The following is a 17,705-nucleotide window of genomic DNA, read 5'->3' on the forward strand; positions in this document are numbered from 1 at the left end:
GAGGTTTGCGCTCTCTGAGTGTTCTTGTTGTTGTTATTATTGTGGTGGCGAGCTGGCAGAATGGTTAGCATGCCAGGCAAAATGCTTAGCGGCATTTCGTCCGTCCTTACATTCTGAGTTCAAATTCTGCTGAGGTCGACTTTGCCTTTCGTCTTTTCGAGGTCAATAAAATAAGTACCAGTTATGTACCAGGCTCAGTGTAATAGAATATCCCCCTGACCAAAAATTTCAGGCCTTGTCCCTATAGTAAAAAGGATTATTATTATTATTATGAAGGTGGCAACCTGGCAGAATCGTTAGCATACCAGGCGAAATGCTTAGCGGCATTTCGTCCATCTTTACGTTCTGAGTTCAAATTCCACCGAGGTCGACTTTGCGTTTCATCCTTTCAGGGTCAATAAAATAAGTACCAGTTGCGTACTGGGGTCGATATAATCAATTTACTCCCCCCCCAAAAAAAAATTTCAGGCTTGTGCCTTTAGTAAAAAAAATTATTATTATTATTATTATTATTATTATTATTGTTATTGTTATTGTTATTGTTATTGTTATTATTGTAAACCTAATCTTTCAAGATGAAAAGAGATTCTTAAGCTATTCAAGTTTGATGTGACTGATTTTTTTTTTCTTTTTTCATTTCCAGGTCAACAAAGTCCTCGTACAACTATAATGCAGAGAATGTCTGATATGTTGACTCGCTGGTTGGATGGAAGTCTCCGGAACAACAATGAAAACGACCAGCCTGCCAGTGGCTTGACTGAAGGGGATTCCACTAACAATCCTACTGAATCTGGGGGTGAAATGTTAGCCACAACATCAACATCCATGCCAGCTTCGGCGTCAACGGCATCGACTTCATCTGACCGTGCTGCAGAAGGGCAAAGAGACATGACTTGCGAAGGGTCCCCTGCTGCAGCCCCTCTTGTTGAAGGTGATCTCGGTCAGATGCCAGCAAAAGTGATGCAAGTAATAAGGGATAATATTAACCCTTTCCGGTCATTGGAATCTCCCTCAGCTGCTTCTGCTTCCACTGATGTCTCCAATAATCAGGAGACTTCTTTAAAAACTGGGAAAACTACAAGAGCAGACAAAAGCACTTTACAATCTCCTCTCTGTCTGAAACCTAACAATTCTACGGAATGTCGCTCCCCTAATCCTACCTCAAAAGCTAGTGATCAGTTCTCTTTAAACACTCCTGTGTCAGTGTTACCTTCCAAGCTCTCTTTAATCTCCACTAACGATAGCAATAATGATGCCAAGAACCAGCTGTGGGGTTCTTTGGAGAAAGAAAACCATCCAGAACAAACTTCTGAAAATAATTTTATAAGTTTACCAAATTCTAGTAAAAGTAATTTACCAATATCTGAAAGCCGAGAAGCAGTGACGCCAGGTCATGTTTTCGCTGATGATACTGGAGCTTTTGAAGCTGATGGACAGAATGAAAGTTCTTCTGGACTTTCTAACAAGTTAAATACTTCTTTAAACTCTATTGATGAACAACAACAGCCTCACATAAGCCGAGAGGATCATCCTTCTCCTTCGTCTTTATCTATATCTAATTTATCTACGTTTTTCTCTTCTTCAGTTTCTTTGCCTTCTCCTTCCACCCACACCACAACTGCCACATCCACCACAACCACTGCTACCACCTCAAATACAACTACTACTACTTCCACCACCACCATCATCACCACTGCCAGCAACTCCATTGCCACCACCACCACCACCACCACCACCACTCATTCAACAACAGCACAGATGTCTTCTGTTTCTTCAATGGAATCGTCGTCTAGTACGTCCCTCTCCCCACTCCAATCCTATCTTCAACCTGTTCGCATAGAGCCTGTGATAAGTCTTCATTATGAAACGGAAGGAACCTCGAGTAGCACCATTCGCGTTGGGTTTGCTGCATTTGAAAACCTGGAAGCTGGCATTCTGGAAAGAAGTGCCGAGAATGCATCCCTAAGCCAGCTAAACACTTCGACCATGCCCGGCCAACTGGGTGTGGCAGCCTCTGATAACTCCGGTTCCACTTCAATGGAAATTGAAAAACCTAGTGGAACTAAAGAGTTGAATGCTACGTCTTCAGTGAACCATGAATCTCCTGCAAGTCTTTCATCACATTTTTGTAACCAAGCTCAAGTTGTTACTAACAGTGACCCTCCAGCACCATCTTTGTTTGGGAGTTGTGAGGTGAGGACTGAAGACGTCGATGACTGTGATCCTCTTCCAAAATGTGATATTAAACAAACAGCAGAACCAATTCCTCTCGCAAGTGGGGAGGACAGTTGTTCCATGTCCTTTGAAACTGAGACAGAAGTAAATGACAGCAAGAGCTCTTCCCACACGACATGTGGCCAGCTGGAGAAGCAGGGTGAGAACTCCGCTGATCTGCTGGCTTCTCAAAATCCTGTTTGCAACAATGAAGGAATGCTCGTTTCTACTGACTCCGATTCTAAAGACCATTCAATGAGACTTTCCACCGGCAATAATGATTCAGGTAAAGAATTATCAAAATATCTTTTCTCCTCTCCATAGGACATTATGTTTGTTTCCCTTCTTACATGGCACCCATTTCACTTGCTAAACCTTTTCCTGTTGAAATACCCTGCCTTTGTTTCAATTAATTTTCAAATAATGAAGAATTTAATAAAATGCCTTTCGTCATTATAAACCTGGTATTTCGAACAAACACAAAAGCTTGATGGATGACTTCAATTGAGATCAGTTTCAAAGAACTTTTGTTTTATAGACCAAAAAGCAGTATCAGAGGTGGGTTGGCATCAAAGGGGTCAGAGGGGTTAAGGGATGGGAGGGCTTAAGGATTTTTGCTGCTGCAGAGGAGCTAATATGGTTATAGACATTTTAGAAGAGAAGGCGGTAGTTATCAGTCTGGAGGTGAAAATAATAGGTGAACCTTCAACATCCAAAATAGGAAAGAGTGATGACAGAGGAACCAGGAGTGAGGGTGGGTAGATTAATCAAACTTAACTATGACAATTTTGAACACATTTCTTTTATATTACGCGAAATATTTCATTAATTATAATATATGTAATTGTATTCAACATGGATTAATTTCATGTTTTAGTAACGATGTCATTATGTATGAAACTTCCAACTACTGACACAGGGAACGAAAGAGTTACAAAACATTTTTGAAAAGGCACCATTTTTTAAAAATGTGCTGTGGGGGAGCGATTGCTCCTCTTGCCCCACTGGTAGCCATGCCACTGATTCTTGACCTCAATTGGGAGTTCTCATTGAAGCCTGAACAGGTTTATGTTTGCCTTGATTCTCTTGTATCACACATTTGACGTATGATATCACGGGATAATCATCATCATCATCATCATCGTCGTCGTTTAACGTCCGCTTTCCATGCTAGCATGGGTTGGACGATTTGACTGAGGGCTGGTGAAACCGGATGGCAACACCAGGCTCCAATCTAATTTGGCAGAGTTTCTACAGCTGGATGCCCTTCCTAACGCCAACCACTCAGAGAGTGTAGTGGGTGCTTTTACATGTCACCCGCAAATCGTTCTGCTCAAGATACTGGTAATAACCTTCGACAATACACAACTCTCGGCTTTACACTGTTCAAGACTCACTCACACTCTCTGCATATGTCCATTTATATTGTGGCACAGTCCATTAGGAACTAACCAATAGGGGTGTTCTATTTCCACACAACAGATTCATGGACTAAAAATTCAATTACTTACATGCATACATGATGATTGCCTCGTTTTGTCAGATGGCTACTGAATGACATTCATGGTCAGAGATCTGTCATTGAATTTAAGTGTCAAAAGCTTGCACAACACTTTTGCCATTCTCTCAGTTGCCATTGTAGGTTCCAGTGACAAGTATTGCAAGACGACAGACACTATTTAGTTCTATGTCAGAGAATATTTCTCCTAGAAGAGCTGCCTTTCCCACGGCCTTGTCAAAAATAACTGGAGCCTCCTCTACCCCTGGGAAATCTATTCAACCCATGGATGGGACCCCGGGTCACAATGGACTTAATAGTACTGATGATTAAGGGGTGACTCCATGCTCCCAAACTGGAGCCTCCCCACCAGATGCAATTTAACGTCATACCCAGGACATATGTGTATGTGAATATGTATGTATATAAGTTAATTACAATATGAAAAGTTTATACCCAGTTGGAGGCAAATTAAAAGCATCATTTACTGACTTGAACAAACATAAAACCAGACAAGTAGTGTATTTACAAACCTATTAAACCCTAATATAGAATACATTCTATACACAACCCAATTTAGCGCCTTCAGTCTATCGTCTCTTCGGCCCCATGAAAGGCAAACATTATTTTGAGAGGCAAACATTATTCCAGTGATGAGGAAGTGAACACTGTAGTGAAGAAGTGGCTCAAAGAACAGTCAACAGAATTTTATGGAGCAGGGATACATGCTCTCATTCGAAGGTGGAACATTGCCATTGAGAGAAACAGTGACTATGTTTAGGAGTAGGGATGTGATCCACAGAGGACCAGCTTCATTTTGATGTATGATACATGTTCCTCTGTTGGTAATTATACCTGTCCTAAACAAGATGGCATTACTTTTTGACTCACCCTCATAATAGCAATCATTTGCAGTAGTAGTAGTACTACTACTACTACTACTACTACTACTACTACTACTACTACTAATGAATATCTCTCAGTGTTGTTTTGTACTTTTTCTGTCTTTATTTGTTTCTTTTTTATATATATAATTTTTTTTTCTTGTTCTCCTCATAACTTGTCTTTATTTGGTCTACAGACCTCATTTTTTGATATTGTACTCTTCTCTCTCTCTCTCTTTTTTCTCCCTTTCCTTTTTCATCTGTCATAGCCACATATTTATACCCCAACATTTCATGTTGCTGACACAGTCAAATTGAACAGCATTCTTGGAAGATGTTGAAATTGTGATGCTATTTGGTTCACAACTGATGAGGGGTTGAGCTTCACTGTATCCATTGCATGTGTTTTTCTGTTTTACCATATGTTCTTTTGTTGTCCCCTCGCCACATTTTTCATAGTAGTAGTAGTAGTCACAGGAGTTGAAACAAAGGTAGTCAATATGAGTGTTTAGGGACAATACAAGATTTTACAGAACGAAAGTTATTTTTTTTCTCTGTTCCATTGCTTCTGTCATTCTGATGTTTAATGTCTGTTATTTCTAGATCAAGCTTGCGGAAGTTCTAGCAACTTCCCCACAGCAACAACTTCAGCTGAGAACGTTACCAACGAAGAAGAGAGCAGTGATGAAGAGTTTGTGTTCAGACCAAGTCAGAGTGGGAGTAGCACACGATGGTGAGTTGATGGTCCTTGTGATGATGACATTAAAGTTCTGGGTACTTGACTAACAGGGTACTCAGGAGATGAGGTAGAGTGTAGAGGATCTCTGGAAGTCGACCTACAGCAAATGATTTAATACTTCTAATTATATGCTTGCCATCCATCGCTGACTATGTGAGACCCAGGCAAAATCCACTTTTGTATCAGTTGCAAATTTAAATTTTCTTCTGTGCGGTCAGGTACTTTGACCAAAAAACCTTTTCTTGAGACTCTCTCTATGCCACCTAATACCCAATGTCCCTTTGCTTCTGTTACTACTTATCTCCCCCTTAATTTTTATTTACTTTTTTTTATTTAACTAAACTGAACAAGTACCATGTAGGTAATTGTTTTACCATGTAATTATACCCATTTTGCTTGAGAAGACCCATCAAGCCGAGTGCAATCGTAGTCATGGACGATGTTGGTGTTACGTAACTGTGCCAGTGGCATGTGAAAAGCACCTTTCAAGCGTTGGGCCCCATGAAGGCAAAGTAACTGAATTCCTTCTGACTGTTGGCCCTCATGGAAGCAATGACTAAGACCCTTGCCATTATGTCGTGCTTGAGAAGACCCATGAACCCAGCAAAATCGCAGTCATGGCAGATACTGGTGTCACGCAAATAGCATCTGTGCCGGTGGCACATAAAAGCATCCATTACACTCCCAGAGTGGTTGGCGTTAGGAGGGGCATCCGGCCATAGAAAGCCACGCTAAATCTGACTGGAGTCTGGTGCAGCCTTCCAGTTTACTAGCTCTGGTCAAACTGTCCAGCCCATGCCAGCATGGACGTTAAGTGATGACTACCACTGACCATGGCACTCTCTTCTCTTTGCAGTGAAACTTTTAATGTATATCTGGATAATCTGTGAGGATTCTGATGTTATTCTGCGACAAACTAGCTGAATCATTAAAGCATTGGAAGAAATGTTCTGCAGTATTTCTTCTGGCTCTTTATGTTCTGAGTTCAATGCCTGCTGAGGTCATCTTTATCTTATTGATCCCAAAAGATGAAAGGCAAAATACCAGTCAAGTTGTAAGGGGTTAATGTATTCAGCTAACCCCTGATTACATTGATTACAAAACTGCTGGCCTTTTGCCAAAATTTGAAGTCATATAATGAAGGAAGAGGAAGTTTTGTGTGTGTGTGTATGTGTGTGTATAGTATATATACACACATACACATACATGCACACAAGCACGTGCATATGTTTTTACCCCACAAGAGGCTAACTGCAGTTAATCCTGTAGCATTCAGATTAATCTGCTAAACGTATGGCTTATTCATTCAAATTGTTTTGAATTAATCCTGGATTATCTCATAGCTTTCAGATTTTGAAGATGATTGTTTATTTTTAGAATGACATTATAGGGAAGGTGTGAGAGGCAGGATCTGGTCAGTTTGAACATAAAACAGGGAGAATATTTGGGCCAGTTGTGCTCAATTTAAATGCTAACAGGTTAAAGGAAATTGTTCATTTAACATGTTTTATTGTGGCACAAAGAGATCCAAACTGAATCTTAAATGATGCCACAGTGCCGATAATTCTTTGTAGTATTGTTGTGATAACCATTTCCAAGAGATTCCTTTCTGCAACATTTCAGTGATGGCGGCAACAGCAGCGGAAGCAGCAGCAGTGAAACGAAACGAAATATTGCCAAAGCAAAACTTCAAGAATATTACCGACGAAAGAAGGAAGAACGACTCAAAGAAGAACAAGAAGCAATGAACAGGGTATTTCAAGCATCGATAAAGACCAAATTCAAGGGTCATCGAAATGCAAGAACTATGGTGAGTACCAAACAGGAAGCTGTCATTGTGCTTGTCTTTGGCAGACAGAAATGTAGTTTGTGTAATTTTAGGTGGAGAGTTTTGTTGTTGGTGTTTAGATTAAGGATAGGAGCGCTGATCCAAGAGACCTATGATCAAAGGCATTCTGGCCATGACCATCCAGATAAAGTACAGGGTGAAGAGGGATGGAGAGAGGGAAGAAGAAATGGTGCAGTAGATGGAGATTTAAAGAAACACAGAGACCCAGATATAGGTATGTCGTAGTGAAGGAGGTTGGGGTGTTTGTTGTACATCCTTGTCCCCTTCACTACTGCAACTTGGGATGAGGTGGTGAAACACAACCTTCGAACGTTGGGCCTCACAGTGGCAATGACAAGTGACTGAGACCTTTGGAGATATGCTGTGCTTGAGAAGACCCTGCAAGCCAAGTGAGACCGTAACTGTGGCCTATGTCAGTGCAACATAACCAGTCCATTTAAGAGTACCTTTTAATCATTGGGCAATAAACTGCACTTGTGAAGACTTGTTGAGTCAAGTGAAGTCATTGTCATAGCCAATGATAGTATTGCCTGATTGGCACCTGTGCTAGTAGTACGTAAAAAACACCTTTTGAGCATGGTTGTTGCCAGTACTGGTGTCTTGCCCTCATGCCGGTGGCACGTGAAGCACCCACTACACTCTCTGAGTGGTTGGTATTAGTAAGAGCATCCAGCTGTAGAAACCTTGCCAGATCAGATTGGAGCCTGGTGCAGCCTCCTGGCTTGCCAGTCCTCATTCAAACCGCCCAGCCGATGCCAGCATGGAAAGCAGATGTTAAATGACGATGATGGTGATTATATATATATGTGTGTTTGTGTGTGTGTATATATATATATATATATATATATATATATATATATATATATATATATATTTAATATTGTGTGGCATGGAAATGATAAAAGTTGATTTCAGGATGTTGAGCCGCAGAAAGAAAATTACAAAAGAACAAAGAAACACTGTGTTGGGGAGGAGAACCTGTTTAACCCCTAAACAAATTGATATCATGATGATTATGTGTGTGTGTGTGTGTGAAGTAGAGACATATTCCTCTCATAAACTTACCATTTATATAGAAGTCCAAGATAAACCATTCATGGATCTTTGTAGTTTGAGGTGAGCTGAAAGGAATAATAATAAAAGCCTGATGTGTGTTTGTTTGATTGAATCTAATAATGAAATGGCTGTAATTTGTTTTTCATTTGATCAGATCAAAGAAGCTAATTTCTGGAGTGATCAATTTGTAATGAGTGGGTCAGATTGTGGCCATATCTTCTTCTGGGATCGTTACACTGGACGTCTGGCGATGTTATTAGAGGCTGACCGTCATGTGGTCAACTGTCTGCAGCCCCATCCATTTTATCCAAGTAAGTGAACCAAATTATCCCTATTCTTTTAGATGCCTTCTAAAATCCCTAACCACCCTACTTGCTCTTCTTTTGTATGAGTTCTGTCTTTGATAAGGCCCTGAATGAGCTGAAATTATGATCTGGTTTTTGCTGCCAGTTGTAACCATTTCCTTAAGTGGTTCATGCTACTGAGAAAAGCAAAAAAACAAAAATGAATGTTGCATGCAACCTCCTTACTTCTTTCTCTCTCTAACCAGAGACCTTTCATGTCTTCAAAAAGAATCATCATCATCATCATCTGTCCATTTTCCATGCTGGCATGGGTTGGACTGTTTGACAGGAGCTGGCAAGCCAAAGAGCTGCACCGGGCTCCAGTTGTCTCTTTTGGCATGGTTTCTACAGCTCGATGCCCTTCTTAATGCCAGCCATTTTCCAGAGTGTACTAGGTACCTTATTTATTCCTTATTTTGGATCTGGAACAATACCATAAATGTAGATTATTTGCTCAACACTGGCCTGCCTGGAAGACTAGATGCTAAAATAACAATGGCAGTGATGAAGAATAGTTTTCTATGATGACAATACAAGAGATCTCCTGGAAATGTGGTTTCTTTAGAAGAATGTGATGAGGATGTTGCATGAGGAATTTCCTGCAATGCTTATATTCCGTTGCATCTGTTTCAGTCTTTGAACAGCAGCCATGCAGACCAATGTCAAGGTTATAACTGAAGCTTTTGGAATATCATTGCAGTTATAAATTTTGTATGGCCCTGATCAAACCTACCCATAATCAGAGACGTTCGAGGCATGACCATGGCATATATAGGACTGAGGTGGGGGTGTTTGGCTGTTAATTTTAGAAGACAAAATAACTTGTGGTATTTACTTAGGATTTGAACTCAGAACAAAGACACAACCATAATTGACTTTGCTTCGTTTCATTCAATTATTTCCTGTTGCTCATAGCTGAGTGTTGGAAGGTCTTATCCAGAGTGTAGGTCATGTCATCCAGCACAGAAAAAAATGTGTGCTGATGTCAGAGTACAGCTAGTCTTCGTCCAAGAATGTCTTTTATACTGGATTAGCTCTTTGTTCTTCCAACAGGCTTTAGAATGTCTTTTGTTTGGTGCAGTTGTGAAGAAAAGCATTGATGAGAATTATAAATATTTTTTTGTTTTTTTTTTCTATCTTAATCTCTTAATCCCAAATCCCATTCTTTACATTGCTTGTCTTCTGGGAAGACATTGTCTCTTAATAAGGTATGCTGGAGTTGTTTATCAATTGTGCTATCAGGCAGACATGGAACATAATGTTTTCGAAGGAACCAGAATGAGACCAAATTAAATGTTGGTTGGTCTAAAAAATCTTATTAAACTCTTCTTTGGGTGTTAGATATTTTGTTTTATTTCTGATATTCCTCTTCTGTACGTTGTTCTTGTGTTCTGTTAGTTTTAGCATCAAGTGGCATAGACTATGACATCAAGATCTGGCAGCCTTTGGAAGAACATCCAAATTTTGATGAAGTTAAAGCCGAAGAGGTAAGCGGTCTCTAAATTTTTAGCACAGATTAAATTAGATTATTGCAAACGATGCTTTGATGAATTAATATCTGGTTAATTGGTGTCAGATGTTGGAAGGATTGTGAAACATTTCAGAGCTGTAACTAGTTTCATACTTCATTGTTCCAAGTTCAATTCCAATAGGTTCACTATTATCTGAATGTCTTTGAGGACGAATTGAATGTCTTAAAATCAAATCAATCAACTGTGTTACTTCGTTTCAAGAATTAGTTTAATGCCTTGACCAAATAAAAAAAAAGAAAAGTGATTGATGTAATTGGTGTTCTAGAAGGCTGTTGACCAAAAGGTACTGAACGAGCCATCTTGTTGGCAAGTTGGAGGTACCATGGGATGATGTTAATTTATGATTGAGAAAGGTACTACAAAGGGAGAAGCAAAGAGATACACAAAACCAGAATTATTAATCAACAATAGTTACCAATGGAAGAATTTTAGCAAATAAGGGAATGAGACATTTGAAGGAATCCTGCTCTCTCTTTGTCTACCTGGTCATTCGGCCAAGCAAAAGTTTTTGTGTTGCTTTTTTTTCTTGTTCAGTTTAAGAACAATTAGAAATGTATTTTTTTGTTTATTTTAATTTTATTGAAATTCTTTAAGGAATCAATGTTGCTTAGAAAAATGATTTTTTTTTTTTTTTTTTTTTTTTTTTTCAGATTATGCATCGGAATGAAATAATGTTGGATGAAACGCGAGACACAATAACGGTACCAGCTGCATTTATGCTGCGTGTTTTGGCATCTCTCAACCAAATTCGTTCTGGTAAGTTCACACCCTGAAGACAGCTTCTAGAGCTTAGAGCTTTATTTCATACACCTTGTCATTCATGACCACCACCACAAACTTCAACAATGCTTATAAATTATCATGAAGTTAACAATGCTGCCTCCGTATAATTGGTCAACCTGCTAGAAATAATACATCTGCCATCTTCAAGAGAGGAAGGGGACATTGGATAAAGTAGTCCTATATTCATGGGATGAAAATAAAATGAGATGGTCACATTTGGAATGTTTTTTCTGGCTCAGAGCTGATTAGGGTGAGTTAACAAACAATAGAGGAGGCGCAGTGGCCCAGTGGTTAGGGCAGCGGACTCACGGTCATAGGATCGTGGTTTCGATTCCCAGACTGGGCGTTGTGAGTGTTTATTGAGCGAAAACACCTAAAAGCTCCACGAGGGGATGGTGGCGAACCCTGCTGTACTCTTTCACCACAACTTTCTCTCAATCTTACTTCCTGTTTCTGTTGTGCCTGTAATTCAAAGGGCCAGCCTTGTCACACTGTGTCACACTGAATATCCCGGAGAACTACGTTAAAGGTACACGTGTCTGTGGAATGCTCAGCCACTTGCACGTTAATTTCATGAGCAGGCTGTTCCATTGATCGGATCAACTGGAACCCTCGATGTCGTATGCGACGGAGTGCCAACAACAACAAACAATAGAAATTACAATAGTCAACTGAAGAATTCAATCCAGACAGGCCACTGTGATCACAATTTTGTGGAGGACATTGGTTGTGTGGGATCTGAGAACTGAAATCCTGACTGGTGACAGGCACCAAATGATAGCAGCTGGTCAGGCTCCTGTCTTTGTTTATCTTCCCATTTTCTATTCTTTAAACCAGTTATAAACAAGTAAAACTTGTAAATAGATTTATTTACTGCATATATTTTTCATTATTCTTTTATTTTGAACGTGAGGAAGAAAGACACACTGTTGAAATATTGTTTAATAAACAAAATCAACATGTCACTTTTTATCTTATTACAATATCATTTCTTTATAACTGTGTAATTTTTCTATTTTCCATGTTTTCTTCTTTTTGCAAAGGTCGAGCATCAGGACGAGAAGATCAAAATTCTTCACGAAGAGATACTGGTGATAGCGAGAGTGAAGAATAAAATGCAAACCTCTTCTGCCAATCAATGTCTTTCAGTTGAATTCTTCAAGGACTGTAAAATCCTCACCAATCATCACTGTCTTTTTTTTTTTTATTCAACTAATTTTCTATGATTCTTCTTTCCACCTCTCTGTCCATATTTGGTGACAACAAATAAGAACAAAAGAAAAACTGTTTTAAACTGAAAGCTGACAGTTGTCAGAACTGTAAAATAGTTGAAAACTGTAGCTGCAATACTAAACTCCTCTCTATTTAGCTGTTATTTTTTTATAACAAAGGATCTGTTTTCTTTTTTTTAATCGCTATTATTATTATTACTACTATTATCATTAAAAACACAATCACTATTATTATTATTATTATTATTATAATTTTTACAGTGATGGATATAAAAGGTTTAAGGACTTCTGAGTGGGTTTGAGTGATATTTTTGCCCTTTCATATAATTAGTAGTTCCTGTTTGATTTATATTTTTATTATTTTTCTAACAGAGACCTCTTTGTTTATTGACGGACTTTTCTTCAGTTTCTGTTTGATTTTAGACCCAGTTTTTAGCAGTTGTGTTCCATCAATGCTTTGATGCTTATGTTTCCCAACTGAGGAATATTATTACTAAGACAATATATCAATTGACAAAGGAAAGTTGTTTTTCTTCAAGACTTTTTGCTACATTTTTGTTAATACTCTCTGTTTTTGTTATCAAATGACAAATTTTAACCTTGGTACCTCTTCAAACCAGCTCTAGATTTAGTTTATTTTTCTTTAAAAAAAAGCAAACAAAACAAACCATAAACTTTGAACTATTATTATTATTATTATTATTATTATTATTTCTGTTTTTTTGGTCAATATAAAAACCGTGGCATGTTTTTCTTTAAAGAAATAATTTTTTTATACACTTTCATCTGCATTCATCAAACTCAGATTTGTGCAGAGATTAAAAAAACAAATCTTTTTCTTAACAACAGTGATAATATTTCTTAATTAATCTCAGAATGTATACAAATAATATATATATATACATTGCAACTACATATTTCTTTTAACTGCAATAAACCATTTTTTTTTTAAAGCCATGTACTATGACTTTTTCCTTGAGAAAAAAAAATCTCTCATGTCTGACCTTACTCTAAAGCACTCAGCCATCAACCTTTTTTTCCTATTCTCTTTCATAATCACTTTGTATGTTGATGCTACATTTCTCTCTCTCTCTCTCAGTGTTTCTAGATGGGCAAACCATGTATTTACCCCTTCAGCAAGACACTCACTCCTGCCCCTCAACCATAATTACTTATCCTTCAATACTATACCCCACTTAATTAAGTGGGCTTTGTTTTGTGGGGACTGGGTGAACTCATCAATGGTGACATCATGAAGAAACTCCCACTACAATTTTTAAGGTAGTTAGTGGTAGGGAGGGTACCCAGCTGTAGAAACCATTACCTAAGTAGATATGTAGATATATATATATAGTTCAAATTTATAGAAAAAGACAAAGACTGGTGTAGGAACAACAAGCAGGAGTTTTAGTTTAATACTTGGGAAAAATCGGAAAGTCTTTTATGTTTTGAGCCTACGCTCTTCAACAGAAAGGAAAAAAATGGAGAGAGAATGCCAGACCATCCAACCCATGCCAGCATGGACAATGGACATTAAATGATGATTACTGATCTGATAATCTCGGGCTGGCAGGATTTGGTTGTTTTATAGCCAAAGCTGTATCTGGTACAAACATCTGTGACATAAGACTATGAACTGAAAGATTCACTTCTTGACAGGAATTACCTGCCATCCTTAATCAATAATGGAATTCAATAAACTCAGAACTTCAGTATCTGGGATCTTAGACAAAGCAAAACAAAGAAACAAGCCGAAATCGAAAATCCCACAATACATCTCCACCAACAACCCTCAAAACAATAAAATACTCAGAATAAAATGAGCTTTACATTAGACGAATAAAAAAAAAAACCACCTTAGGCCAATGAATGACCCTGGATAAATTGCAAATCAAAATACAGAAGAATAGGAGTCGGTGAAAAGACACACATGGGTAGGTCTCACTTTGGGATGTTTTTTTCCCCCTCTCTATAAATTAGATGGTAATATGACTCAACTCCAACACATTAACAAACAATTACGAGAGCTGCATTATTTGTGAAGAAGAGGTCCAGGACTTTTAAAACATTTTTACCACTTTCTCTTGTTTGGTGGAATACTATTTGCTTCATAAAAGCATATTTGTTAAGGTCAAGCAGAGACTCTACCTGTCTCTGCTCATGTAGTGACATACCTGAGAGGAGATGACCCTAGGGCCACACAATGTTGGGGAGTTTGAATTCTCCTAGAAGTAAGTGAAGGCTGTCATCTCGGATGGTTAATACACTTCCATCATTTTGAGGCTCTTTTTGAATGAGCCCCCAAGAGTTGGGGTATTTGGAGGGCAATATGTATCAGGGTGCTCAGTAAGTAACTGTGTTTTTACCAGAAAGGATACAAATACAAATATAAACTACATTTATCTGAATAGTTTTAATCAAGAACATAATCACCATCGTTTTCGATGACTGCAGCCCAACAGGAAAGTAACTTTTGTATGTCACGCTCAAAGAAACCTATTTCTTTTGCAGAAAATATCTATATCTATCTATCTATCTATCTCTATATATAGTAACGTTTTTTTCCCCACTATAACATGGCTGTTCTATAAAGAACTATATTATTACATTTTAACCCCAGGAAAACATCTTTTCCAGCTGCTTAACAACACACAACCTGTGGGTGCGATATATTGTAAGGGAGCAAATGACTCCCCTCCAGCTTGGCAACACCAGTAGAGTATGGTTTTGGGGTCTTTACCCTTCATCAGTACTGGATACCTGCCTGCTAGAGATAGCAGTCAATCGTTCCTACTCACAATATATAAACAGAGAAGTGGCAGAAAGCTGCTGATCTCGTAAACAGCAAATGTAATCACATGGTTCTTTATAGAACAGCCATGTTATAGGGGCAAAAGAAACGTTACCGTCTAATATTGTTATTACTTATATCTCGTTTAGAGGTTTTAGAACCAGCTATTTTGCTTGTTATATCGGGCTTGAGGAGACCTATTGAGTCAAGTAAAATAAAAAATCAGAATCTCAAATCAAAAATAGAATTGTAGTTGAGGCCAATGCCAGTGCCGCCTGACTGACTGACTCCTGTTCTGGTGGCGCATGAAAAGCACCATCCAAATGTGGTCAATGCTAGTACTCCTGCCCCGACTGGCTCCTGTGCCAGTAGCATTTAAAAAGCACCATCCGAACGTGGCCGATACCAGTACTGGTTGACTGGCTCTTGTGCCGGTGGCATGTAAAAAGCACCCACTACACTCTCGGAGTGATTGGCATTGGGAAGGGCATCCAGCTGTAGAAACATTGCCAGATCAGATTGGAGCCTTGTGCAGCCTTCGGGCTGGCCAGTCCCCAGTCAAACAATCCAACCTATGCCAGCATGGAAAACGGATGTTAAATGATGATGATATGTATGTATATATATATATAAAATGGATGAATGAATAATCCTTTGTTTACAGTTAACATGGAAAATTCAATAAACATACATGGACATAAAGAAAGAATGAGGAGATTTAACAAAAACCTATGGAATTTCAGAGTTTATCCACTGGGTGGGTTGGTTTCCTGCAATGGCTGTGGTCAGGTAGCAAGTTTCTGACCCAAGTATTAAAAGATGTGAAGAGATCTAATAAACCGTCCTCCCCCGAAACATTACAATTTCCACCTCATGCTATTTATTCCGACTTTCATTGAACTGCTTTTATCAACAGACATAACATCCTTAAATTCTTGAAGCTCTAGGGAGGAGGGGAGTTTTGCTATTCCCTGTGCGTGATGCTGTGATGTTAATTCAAGTGACAAGAGAAACAAAATATAAAAACAATAATTGAATAAAAAAAAAATAATAAAATTTATTTAGAAGATATTTTTAAAAATATTATTTAAAAGATATATCTCATTTAAAAGACACATTTATATATATATATATACATATATATATATATATACACACACACACAACACATAAATAAATGCATGTGGGCATAAAAAAAATGAATCTGATGATATGATAAAATTATAATAATGTTAATTTTTCTATTTTTGGTTTTTCTTTAGAAAAATAGATGTCTCTGTTGTTGAGTGTAACTTGTCTGTTTGTCAACATGTAAATACCGGAAGCATTGACTCGGCAAGTTCTTCCGGTGGCGGCAGCTTCCACTGAACTTTCCGTCCGTATTCATAAAGATTTTTAATGACATTCTTGATGTGGTTTTCGCCTTTCTTGGCCATTTCCTCGTACAAGCGATACAAACGCAGGGCGCTACGTGCGTCTTCTATTGAGTCATGGGTGAAAGACTGGATATCCATTTCTGAAAATAGATTAGGCTCAGCAAATAGCTTTAACTTATCAACAATAATAAACAGTAACCCCTTTCCTGCTTCTGTTCATTATTAATTTAACCCTTTGCCATTCAGATTCCTTTGTCAAATGTGATGCTCATTTAGTCACTTTATTTTTAATTAATTATGATGTTAACCCTTTCATTACCAACCTCGCTGAAACCAGCTCTGGCTCTGTAGTACAAATGTCTAGTTTTCATAAGTTTGGAATTAAAATCTTTCACCAAAACTTAGTCACAATTTATGCTCCTAACACTAGCTTAATGATAACTAAGTTATTTTACTAATTTCTTTGTTATATTTAAAATTAATTGAAAGAAACACAGAGCATCACTGGTTTACAAGTAACTGCAACCCTGCTGGTGCTGCATAAAAAGCAGTCAGTCCACCTGTAAAGTGACCAGCATTAGGAAGGGCACCCAACCATAGAAACCATGCCTGATGCAGTTCACTGGCTTGCCAGCTCCAGTCAAACTGTCCAACCCATACCAGAATGGGAAACAGATGATGATGATGATAAATGAGCTTCTTCTGGTAATAAAAGCTGGGTCAGAGATTTGGTTCACCAAATCTCTGGAAATAAGTTGATTATGAAATCTTTGCATTTCACAAATTAAAGTCATCAATTAACAGACATTATAACAATGAAAATTAATTACAGTAATAAAAACACTAGACAAATAGGAAATAAAAAAAAGGTGTTTCTCACTAACTTAGAAAGTAGCGAACCAAAAACTTGAGTGATATGTTTCTTTGCCTCGGCTGCCGTAATAGTTCGACTGTATCAACAATTTGTTTCTTTGGGACCTACACAAAAATGGAAAATAACAAAGTATTCACAGAACATCACAATTTCTTCAAATCAGACAGTTTGAGTAAATACTAGGCAATTCCCGCTGTGAAGATTAATTGGTTGAAAGCTCATGTCTGAGAATTAGTGATCCAGAATAATCGATAAGAGGTCCTCTCAAGGCAAATCATGCAATGTTCTGTGTTTGAACATACACACACACACGTGTCGGTGGCACGCAAAAAGCACCATTCGAGCATGGTCGTTGCCAGTGCCGCCTGACTGGCTCCCATGCCAGTGGCACGTAAAAAGCACCATTCAAGCATGGTTGATGCCAGTACTGCCTGACTGGCTCCTGTGCTGGTGGCACATAAAAAGCACTCACTACACTCTCAGAGTGGTTGGTGTTAGGAAGGGTATCCAGCAGTAGAAACCTTGCCAGATCA

General features: G+C 38.4%; 2 protein-coding genes across 3 annotated transcripts in view; one reads left to right on the forward strand and one right to left on the reverse strand.

Annotated features, from left to right (window-relative positions):
- Positions 1–13,084, forward strand: part of LOC106883914 (DDB1- and CUL4-associated factor 6) — a 54,034-nt gene extending 40,950 nt beyond the window's left edge. For both annotated transcript variants that reach the window (XM_014935052.2, XM_052971100.1), the window contains 7 exons: positions 644–2,500; positions 5,200–5,329; positions 6,959–7,145; positions 8,395–8,551; positions 9,983–10,071; positions 10,767–10,872; positions 11,943–13,084. In XM_014935052.2, the coding sequence (XP_014790538.1) occupies positions 644–2,500; positions 5,200–5,329; positions 6,959–7,145; positions 8,395–8,551; positions 9,983–10,071; positions 10,767–10,872; positions 11,943–12,013 (2,597 nt within the window). In that variant the 3' untranslated portion in view covers positions 12,014–13,084. The remainder of the gene's footprint in view (positions 1–643; positions 2,501–5,199; positions 5,330–6,958; positions 7,146–8,394; positions 8,552–9,982; positions 10,072–10,766; positions 10,873–11,942) is intronic.
- A 2,870-nt stretch (positions 13,085–15,954) lies between these two features.
- The window catches only part of LOC106883912 (PAN2-PAN3 deadenylation complex catalytic subunit PAN2), a 37,809-nt gene continuing 36,058 nt past the window's right edge, over positions 15,955–17,705 (reverse strand). The window contains exons 24-25 of the mRNA XM_052971302.1: positions 17,183–17,276; positions 15,955–16,438 (exon numbers count right to left, since the gene is read on the reverse strand). Coding sequence (XP_052827262.1) covers positions 16,227–16,438; positions 17,183–17,276 — 306 coding nt within the window. The 3' untranslated portion in view covers positions 15,955–16,226. The remainder of the gene's footprint in view (positions 16,439–17,182; positions 17,277–17,705) is intronic.

This window comes from Octopus bimaculoides, chromosome 10, assembly GCF_001194135.2.
Source record: "Octopus bimaculoides isolate UCB-OBI-ISO-001 chromosome 10, ASM119413v2, whole genome shotgun sequence".
In the NCBI taxonomy this organism is placed as follows: domain Eukaryota; kingdom Metazoa; phylum Mollusca; class Cephalopoda; order Octopoda; family Octopodidae; genus Octopus; species Octopus bimaculoides.